Genomic DNA, 10,548 nt, shown 5'->3' on the forward strand with positions numbered 1-10,548 from the left:
ACGCGGCCGCGATGAAGACGGGGTCGTCGTCCTACGCGACAGCGACGACGACGACGATGACGCGCCGCCGCTAGTCCGCCATGGCGACGCCGGGTCCAGCAGGGGCGCCCGCGTCAAGGAGGAGAAGGCCGCCGACGACGACGATGGCGGCGACAACTTCGGCCCCTTTCTTTTTTAGATTAGGTTAATATAATGAAAATGCGCGAATTTCACCGAAATTTGCCATGTTTAGCCAAAATTTAACTACTTTTTATCATAACTTCGCCGAACGGCCCTTCTTTTTTTTTAATACGCGCCTGGGGGCGGCCCCTGGGGGCCGACGGCTGGGGACCGACTCGCCCCCAGGGCCATTTTTTGCGCCGGCTCACCCCAGGCGGCGCTTTTAGACGCCCCCTGGGGGGCCAACGGCTGGAGATGCCCTAATGAGCATAAGTTCTTGTAGAATCGGTACAGAAACAGGATAAGTAAGTAGTATTCGATGTGAGCCTCTCCATTGTATATTTCTTCATATATCTGAACAAAATACAAGTGGCAAAATTTCCAGTTGTACAGGTAGGGGCAAAAGGTTACCCACATTTTGAACAACTGCACACGACCAATGTTGTCTACACAAAACACTACTCGTACTTAGCAGCAGCAGCAGCAGTAATCGGCACAATATAAGTGCAACAAAGAAAAGAACATTTACCAGGGATACCTACACGGACTCCGCCAACTCGTAGTTACTTCTTATATACCGCTTCAGATCGCTGCGATATGCCTCACCCCCACGTGCTTTGGTCGTATGAGAATTAGTTTACCACCGCCAATCGCTTGAATATTTTGATCGCCTGTCAAAATTTTCTTGCACTGAACTTCAGGGGATACCCTTGAAAATGTAGGCGCAAACGCCCCATGTCTCGACTATGAATGATCAGGGACGAAGAAACTATGCATGCTGCAGCTGGTAGGAAAGCAGAGGCCCTATATTCTCTGCTGGCACAGCTTGTCAAAGAATCATCGATTGAGCTGGGTTACTTGTTCATTGTTCACTATGTTTCTCACATATACAGCCAGGCAAGGGGTTTGCAAAGAAAGACTCCTCCAGCTTCGGAAACTCTCCAGGCTCCCTGAAATATGGAGCTCCTGTTCTATCTTTGTGCAACCTTTTCACTTCTGAACTGAATTCCTCCCAAGGGATCCTTCCTTCATCAAATTCATCTACCAGGTTCACAAAATCCATCCTGCAGGAGAACTTTCACATTCAGAAAGAAAAAGGAAAGTACAAAAAGTACAAGTCATATGCAACACCTAAAATTGGGTTATTGCCTGTTGGGTCATTGGGACATATGCACATAGTACTTCTAACAAGGGAAAGGTGTTACCTATCTGGATTAATTGTCTTCCTGAAGTCCTCGAAACGCCTATGGCCTTGCACAGCTTTTGCCATATTTCCATCGTATGTGTACATGAAGACATCACTCTGGAGAGCTACAATATAGTCAAGACCAGCAAGCATGTTTTGATGATTTTTGAAGGGCTCAAGTTCCTCTTCTGTTGCAAGGGTAGAATGAGAATAGATATAGGGAAAATCGTCCAGCAGCGCTTGCATGCTTCCATTGCCAAAAGCTTCTCCTGCAACTAAGTAAATTCTGGTGTCCCGTGTGAAACCCAATCCCTTCAACAGGAGTGAAGTTTCCCTTGGAGTCAAAGGACAGCCACCAATACTTCTTCTCTCGGTTCCGTTAATGTCTTTCTCTTTCCAATGACTGACCTCATACCGCATCTTACGTAACTCCTCTTCCTCATCCGATGTCAAGCCATAGCTGCAACCAGTAAAAGCTAGCATATCCTTCTCATACCTGCAAAACATAGTATTATTAATTGGTTAAAGAAAGCCTCCTCATGTTTCAAGTACATAAAAGAACAACTAATAACAAAAATGTTAGCCCATTTTATTTTCGTGGAAGTAAATGCCGCAGTATGTACTACATGGTTTCTCACTTCTAAGTGTTTTAGCTGGTGCATCTAGAGAGAGTTCAGTAAAACATTAAAATGTTATGAAAGATTTCAAGAAAGGGTCTGCTGGGCTACAACATAGCTCAACAACTTCTGGAATGTTGGCGCCATAGTTCTGTGGCATTGTTTGCTGCTGTAGTTCCAAAAACTTAAGAGTAGAACTTCTCAATAAACCTAATGATTTGAAGCAATCCAGAACTTCTTCACAAGATGATTTTGTGAAATGTGTGCCAACTAGCACGCCTAGATCATTCACCAGTGATGTACATAGGCACTCTATTTATCAATAAAACATCACTAAAATGAGACTCGCTTCAATTCAGGGTTCATGAAATCACCTATCTTTACTGGCGAGATCAACAGACAGGCCCTAATAGATTCACCTGTGCTAGCACGGACATAGACTTGCATAATATGCCGACAGAAAATTAATATGTTCAAGCCAATTCCAGCTGCATGTATATTTTAGAGACAGGTAAACCAAGATTTCATTTCATGGTCAGATGGAAATGATAAATCAAAGCTACAACACAAACTACGGTAATCAAGATGCCAAAATACTAGAAGAATGCTGGTAAGTATACAAAGTGAGAAAAAAAATTGTGCAGACAAAAGCATCCTGAGATGAATGTAGGAGCATAGAGCTTGCCTTAGATGAAGAGCAAGATATGGGCTTCCATCCTGGCGCATCCTCGAAACTAAGGTAGCACCAAGATCTTCGATCGTATGAGAATACTTCAAAGATCTGTAGTTAACTCGGCATCTTAGCTTCTGAATATAACTAGGAAGGTCATTATTTGCTAAGCGAGAATCTGTATGTGTAAAGTAAATGACTCTGTGTTTCTTCAAGAGAGGGAGTATTTCATCTCTGTAATAATTCACCTGCCAGGATAAAATACTTAGTGAGCCTTTCCACCATATATCGATGTAAATATAGGTTAAAATTTTTCTAGTTTTTAACCTTTGACCAGGATATCGGAGCTTTGGCCAGAGGCTCTATATGCTTGTATGCAGGAGGTAGTGTTTCAACAATATCAATGTCTTCTTTCAGTGATTCAATGAAGTGTCCCCAATTGAAAAGATCCTTAAATTCACTAAAAAATGGAGGAAAGGGATATATGAGTGCATTGATTAACAAGCTATAGGGGATTAGGAATGAAGAGTTAAGGTTAAAGGGGCCCACCTGTCATCTGCCCAGTAGGATGTATGATCAAGTGAAGGTAGAACCAGTGTTGCCTTCAAAATCTTAGCAACAGCAACCATGTCACATATCTGAGATGTAAAAGAGAATCAGATACCATGGCAAAGAGTACTAATGGATGCACAAAAATGATTTTTAGGGTAGTAGTCACACCCCAAATCGCATTTGATTCAGACCTCCATTTGCGTTTATGAGAATGTAACCATTACTGCGAGAATCTTGCTCTACAAATTAAGAACATGCGACCATATCATGTTAACAAATGCATAGAATATATAGAAAAAACATGTTTGTGATATATGAGCCAACTTACTTTTATGAGAGTTTGAAACAATGCACTGTCTGAAATTTTCACTGCTTGGCTGGGACCAGACATCAGAGGCCTATATGAAGCACAAACAAGAAGGGAAAGAAAGGTTAATTCCACTAATTAGTGTATCGAACAAAGGAACAGGTTTAGCAGCTATATATTACTAGCCTCAGCCACACTGCTTTGTCTTTCACCAATGCTAGATTCCACTGCCATCAACATCCTGTCACTCTCTTTCGCCCCCATGTACCCAAAGTGGTTAACTTGATGCCCTTTATCACTGGAGAAGGAAACAGAAAGATCCTAGAAACATGTACAGAAGATAGCAATTTAGATTGTAATACCTAAGCTTTTCTTTCCTAAATGTATGACATAGAATGGTAGATCAAATCAATAACCTGGGATAACAGAGAGTTATGTTCACTAATATAAACTTCATGCGGTGTAGAAACAATCAAATAAGCTCATCATATTCATAACTATAACTATGCCCAGTTAATACTATGATGCAGATTTTGAGCTATGGTGAAGCAAAGTGTAGAAAAAACTGGAGCCCTGCTCCCCCCGCGTCGCTCCCGCGAGGCGACCGGGGGGCAACCCTAAATCCCGCCGGTCTCCGCCCCCTCTCCCCTCCTCCTCCTTCGCCACCGCCCGAGGGTGCGGCCGGGCGAAGCCCAGCCGTCGCCGGCAGCGGCGGGGCCTCGTGGTCCTCCTGTTCGGGCGGTGCTGGCGTGGGCCGGCGCCTCGGGTCGGAGCGTGGAGCTGTGCCGGGCAGAGGCGGAGCTCCGGTGCCTCTGTTCCCCCGCGGCGGGCGGCCAGGTGATGGTGCGTGCTCGGCTCTCCAAGATCGGTGGCGGCGCGGCCAGATATGTGGCCGGGCAACGCGGGCCGAGGGTGGCATGGGCTGCAGCGTCGCAGCAGCGGCAGGTCGGTGGACGGGCTAGCCGGCTCCAGGTGCTCCGGCTGTTGGGCGGCGGCGGGCAGCGCGGATGGGCTCCCTGGAGAGCTTTCTTGGTGGTCGGCGGTGGACCTTGGGGTTTTCCTTGACGGCGGACGGGTGTGTGTTGGTGGCCTTGCGTGGAGCTGTGCCGGCTGCCGAGGTGGGGCGACATAGGGGGTGTCCGGTGGGGAGTTAGGCTGGAGGGATGGGAGGCGCCGACGAGAGCTCGGGCCACCCGTCACCGGCACGGGGGTGTGCCGGTCGTGGATGCGTCCGCTCCCCCTCCTCCCCCTTTCCCCGGCCGGGTGCGGGCTGATGCAGCTCCGGCGTTGTTCGAGGCGGGACGTATGCTGCGGTTTCGGCGGTCGGGTGTGTCCTTTGGACCAAAGCCGGTCACTTTGGCTGGTCTTGGGGGTGTCTGGATGTAGGGCGGCAGCCCTGGTGGTGGGAGACGCGACGTTCGTGAGCGGAGCATGCGTCTCAGGTGTGGGTGCGCAGCCATGGCCACGCGTCCTCTCCCCCTCCTCCCCCTTTCCCCGGCCGGGTGCGGGCTGATGCAGCTCCGGCGTTGTTCGAGGCGGGACGTATGCTGCGGTTTCGGCAGTCGGGTGCGTCCTTTGGACCAAAGCCGGTCACTTTGGCTGGTCTTGGGGGTGTCTGGATGCATGGCGGCAGCCCTAGCGGTGGGAGACGCGACGTTCGTGGGCGGAGCATGCGTCTCAGGTGCGGGTGCGCAGCCATGGCCACGCGGGTGGTTTGGTTGCGGGTGGTTGGCGGAGCTAGGGTGCGTCGAAGGGGTGTGAGCGCCGGGGTACACCACTTGCTCAGGGGCCGACGGTGGCGACGTCCGTGGACGCCGTATCCTTCATGAAGGCTTCGTCGCGGTGTTCCCACTCCTTCGTGATGCTCCAAGTGAAAACTTGATCTTCGATATCGGACAGTGGCGGCTACACATAGTCGTGCCCTTCTGGAGGCACCGTCTTGGAGTCCTTGCTCCGTCGTTATCCACCTCGCCTCTCCTTGGAGGATTGCAATGGAGGTCTCCGTTGGCTCCAAGCGATTCATGTTGTTTGGTAGTCGTTGGTGTGGTGTGGCTGTGCTCGGCACCTTTGTATCTTGCCTTGGGTGTGTGTTGTGTGCGGTGGTGGCATGTGTTTGTATCGGTGTGCTTGTATGGTCGGTGCTTTATATATAAAGCGGGGCAAAAGCCTTTTTCAGTAAGCAAAGTGTACAATCCGTGTTTCCAATTTGTGCACATATTGAAATTTTCATCAGGTTGCAACATGTTACTACTAATATGAATGTAATCAAGACTAGGCGACGAATTACCAACTTTTAACATAAAGGTGGACATTTGGATTAAAAGATCAGCTGTATAACATTTTTCTATGGACAATATGGTTGGTTGGAAACCTGGGAGAAGATTATTACTGTTATGAAACCTCATGCAGTTTTCAACTCGATATTGCTTGATTCTACCAATTTTTAAAAAATGCCCAGTTGTGGCTGTGCGCAATTTCATGCTATTAGCATTAGTTTCAATGCTATTAGCATTAATTTAAATGCTATTTTTATATACTGGCAAATGGAATATTTAAATGTAGTGTCACCTTAATCATCCATGCAGTATTTCTGCACTTCGAATAGATATTATGTATAACAAGTTAGCAACTAATTTTGTCGAGGCATCTACCTTGGACAGGGACACAAAAGGCACCTTATCAAACTAGTTTTCCTACAATTTGCATCGCCAAAGCACTAACTATATAGAACAAGGGCTGTTTGTTAGAAGGAAACGTTGAAGTCGGATGGTTTTATTTTCACCAATGAAGTCCTGAATTAAAGATGACTATTTATCTGAATAAGCCCAACTAAGGATACCTACTAGTACAATATATTCCAAGCAAGAAGACAGTAAGGCATACTTCCAAAGTTCTTATGGACATAAATAATATTCTGCCCAATTTGGATAGACCACAAGATCATAAAGTCTATAACAGCCAACTGCCAACAGCTACAAGCACCAAAGTAACAAGTGCTTTAATAGTAAACCAACTGGAAAGGGACTAAAAAACCTCCAACAAAGGAGGAAACGTCCTAAAAATGCTAAGCTTCTGCTAAAAGATCCTTGCTTAAGAAGTTCCAAATACAGCTACAAAGCATAGAACATATTGATTGCATGCACCAACCAATTCACGCAACAGTTAAGCTGAGGAAAGATGGCCGGACATTAAACTCCAGCTGTCCAAGTCCAACATAATACTACAATAAACCCAGCCTAGCAGTTTTCAAGCAGACCAATTGCATAAGCATCACATTACATTATGCTAAAACATGCCCAGATTCTTACTACTTTTAACAATGAGAATCAGATTCCATCAGATTTCTTTTTCAATTCTTGTTTGACTTGTCCAGAACAACAAGAAAAATGGTAGAGAACTGGGCAAAATTGCATGTTAAAGTTAGAATGCCAATGATTGATCATGAAAAAATGATTATTATGAAAGAGTGGCCGGTGAATCTAGACAGTTAACAATTTAACATGATTTCCATTACTCTAGCTAGTCCTCGTAACATCTCAGTTCCTAATCAACATCATTACTACCAGACGGGAAATGCTATACTATATTTGTAACTCTTCGTAAAAAAATGTGTTCATGATAAGAACTAAGAAGTAGTAAGAATGAACACATTTTTAGTGCAGAAAAAATGCAGAGTTGGTCGAGCACCAGGTGCCGTTGATTGTAAAGAAGAGAATATTTGCAGCCAAATGGCAGCTAGAATCATAACCCAGTAAAATGCAATTTGTAGCTTCCATACATACCTGCAAATCGTCGCCAGCTGGTAGTGCTGACCGGCCGCCGGCCCAGATCTTGACGACGCCGAGAAGCAGGCAAACGCCGCAGAAGGCGAAGAAGAGCAGGTTCCCGAGCTTCCTCCTCTCCCGGATCCCCAGCCCCAGCACGACGTCGCCGGCGCCCCCGCCGGCGCCCGGGCGCTTGAAGAGGCGGAACCGGAGCTGCTGCTGGTGGTGGAGGCCGCCGGGGGAGGCGCTGGAGGAGGAGGCCTCCGCCGCGTCCTTGGGCGGGCTGCCCAGTCCGTCGGTCCGCGGCGAGCGCGGGGAGCCGCTGATCTGGAGCTCGATCTCGCCGCCGGGGCAGCGCTTGAAGGAGTTGGCGCGGCGGGTCATGTAGCCGCCTCCGGCGACGCGGGGGCTGTGCAGGCGCGGGAGGTGCTCACCGGTACCGGCACCTCCACCTCCGCCGCCCGCGGACCCGGAGGCGCCGCCGCCGTGCTTGGGTTGGTAGCCCATGTGGCGCGGGGAGCTCCAGCAGTCCAAGTCCCGGTCCGAGGACCTCGAGGTGAAGGAACTAGTGGCGCTGGGTTCCGAGTGGTGCCCCAGCTGGTCGTCCCTGTACCATGATATGATGTGACGGCTAAATGAGGGGAGGCGCCATTAATGGAGCTCGGTTGGGAAGTGAATGGGGCAGTGAGGTCTCGGGGAGGAGGACGCGTGAGGGAGACGGCGACGACGTGAGGCGCGTAGCGTAGTGGGATACGCACGGAAACGGAGACGGTCAGGGCGGAGGGCGCTAATTACGGCCCTGCCATGCCATTTGGAGGCGCCGCCGACGCCGCCGGGGATTTGATTTTGATTATTCTTTGTTTTTCCGACGTACTTACTCCAATAAAGGCCGTTATTGTCCGAAGGGAGAAAAGGGCGCCAGTTGCGTCGACGCTGTCACGTGCGCCGCGCGTGCTTTGGCCGGTACGCTGCATCCTTCCTGCTTGTGAGACGAAACGGGGCCCAGGGAGAGGGGGCGTTTACTTTGGACTTTGGGGCTGTATCTAGTCTCTACTGGTTGACGCGCAAAGTGGTTCACGTGGGTTTTCCACCTCCAATCTTGCCGTTTATGGGATCGAGCTCACGCACGATCAGGAGCTATCGTTGTTGACCAAATAATTCTTCGTTTACTACCAGTTATCAGTGTTGTTTTATTGCTCAACATGCAAAGGTTTCTACTTCCTCCGTTCCTAAATACTTATCTTTTTAGAGATATCAAATGGACTGTCACATACAGATGCATATAGACATATTTTAATATAGATTCATTTATTTTACTCTCTATGTAGTCATTTTTTGAAATCTCTAGAAAGACAAATATTTAGGAACGGGGGGAGTAGTAGTTTCGGGGGAATCTACCCTTGTCACGTCGTGCTCCCCTCGGAGCAAGAGGAGAATTCGTAGGCAATGTGAAGATCTCTATACATTCGATGAGTGTCTATTATTGCAGGGCATCTCCAAAGCTGACTCCTAAAACTGAGACGACATTGGCATCGGTGCATTGGCCGCTCTTGTCTACATTTGGCTATATTTGACTCGTTGTCGCTCTTGGCCGGCGCGCCACTTAAATGTCGGCATCAGTGAGAGGTCGTGTCCACTCTGGGTCGGTATGAATATGGTGTTGGCGCTTTTGGAGCGGCCCTAAGCGATATGAATGCACGGTATGTGGGTCTGAGGACAAGATCACATATGAGGAGGAGTGGATTTCTCAGCACTGTCCCTGGACGGATTCAGAGACTGAGCAGCCTACTGCCGATGACGGAGGCGCGAGCGGCCACGCGGGAATGTGATGATGGAGATCCTCGGCTTTGCTATCACCTGTGACCGTAGCAACACTCTTTGCCCTTTTGGTGTATCGATGCCAAAGGGGGGGAGAGTTTAGGGATTTGTCGACTTTGTCGAGTTGCGAGTGTGTCTTATTTGCCCTGTCTTTCTCTCTCGCAAACTCTTTTATCAGTATCGCTGGGCCTAGCAGCAGTACCGCTGCGGCCAGCGATAGTACCACTTGCTGCGAGCTAAATGAGGGGATAACGGTTGGATTGTTCCTCCCACCATATAAGGGGGGGTCTTCTTCCCCAAGAAGACCCACCTCTTTCCCCCAAGCTTCATTGTTGCTCCAAAGCTCATTCTTGCCCGATCTCTCTCCCTAGCCAATCAAACTTGTTGATTTTCTAGGGTTTGGTTGAGAAGGCCCGGATCTACACTTCCACCAAGAAACATTTGATTCCCCCCACTAATACCTTGCGGATCTTGTTACTCTTGGGTGTTTGAGCACCCTAGACGGTTGAGGTTAACTCGGAGCCACATTCCATTGTGGTGAAGCTCTGTGGTATCGTTGGGAGCCTCCAATAGTTGGGGAGATTGCCCAACCCTGTTTGTAAAGGTTCGGTCGCCGCCTTCAAGGGCACCACTAGTGGAATCACAACATCTCGCATTGTGTGAGGGCGTGAGGAGAATACAGTGGCCCTAGTGGCTTCTTGGGGAGCATTGTGCCTCCACACCGCTCCAATGAAGACGTACTTCCCCCAAAGGGAAGGAATTTCGGTAACACATCCTCCTCTCCACCGGCTCCACTTGTGGTTATCTCTTCCCTTTACTTTACCGAAAAAGGCTTTCGCCCCGCTTTATATTATAAAGCCAACCGCACAACAAACATCCAACATAGTCCAACACAACGCGCACACACACACAGACGGAGGTCCACAATAGCCCAAGCAGTACAACCTAGGGACAAAGCTGAGGGCACAGCACAACAAGCCCTGAAATCACAAAAAACGCACGCCACACACCACAAGGCCGCCAGGCGGTCTAGTCGGGCTCGGGAGGAGGAGGCGGCAGCGGGGGGACCATGCAGAGCGCCATCGAGCGAAGATCGGAGATGAGGGCGGTGATGACGTCCCGGTCCTGGGGGCGGCTAAGCGGCCGCCAAAGCTGCAAGTAGACACACAGTTTGAAGATTGCATCAGTCGCACGACGAAGGGGCACCTTCTGAATAACAAGCTTATTGCGGATGTTCCAAAGCGTCCAGGCAAGAACCCCTACGCACAGCCATCTAATATGGCGGTAGCGGGCAGGGCAGGCATTAAGCTCGGCAAGCAGGTCGGGGAAGTTGGTATTACACCACTGTCCGCCAGCCGTTTCGCGGAAGCAGGCCCAAAGGAACTAGGCAGAATGGCAGGAGAAAAAGATGTGGTTAGCATCCTCCATGGTGCCACAGATGGGGCACCTCCCATCACCAGGGCCATTTCGCTTGA

General features: G+C 49.1%; 1 protein-coding gene across 1 annotated transcript; it reads right to left on the reverse strand.

The window, feature by feature from the left end:
* Positions 1 to 469: 469 nt before the first annotated feature.
* On the reverse strand, positions 470 to 8,090 carry LOC119309396 (O-fucosyltransferase 35-like). Its single transcript, XM_037585409.1, has 9 exons — positions 7,274 to 8,090; positions 3,678 to 3,812; positions 3,513 to 3,582; positions 3,353 to 3,423; positions 3,182 to 3,270; positions 2,960 to 3,092; positions 2,648 to 2,880; positions 1,365 to 1,841; positions 470 to 1,223 (listed from the first exon to the last, which is right to left on the reverse strand). The coding sequence occupies exons 1-9, from the start codon at positions 7,760 to 7,762 to the stop codon at positions 1,022 to 1,024; spliced, it is 1,899 nt and encodes a 632-aa protein (XP_037441306.1). The 5' UTR covers positions 7,763 to 8,090; the 3' UTR covers positions 470 to 1,021.
* Positions 8,091 to 10,548: the final 2,458 nt, after the last annotated feature.

Source organism: Triticum dicoccoides, chromosome 5B (assembly GCF_002162155.2).
Source record: "Triticum dicoccoides isolate Atlit2015 ecotype Zavitan chromosome 5B, WEW_v2.0, whole genome shotgun sequence".
Classification (NCBI taxonomy): domain Eukaryota; kingdom Viridiplantae; phylum Streptophyta; class Magnoliopsida; order Poales; family Poaceae; genus Triticum; species Triticum dicoccoides.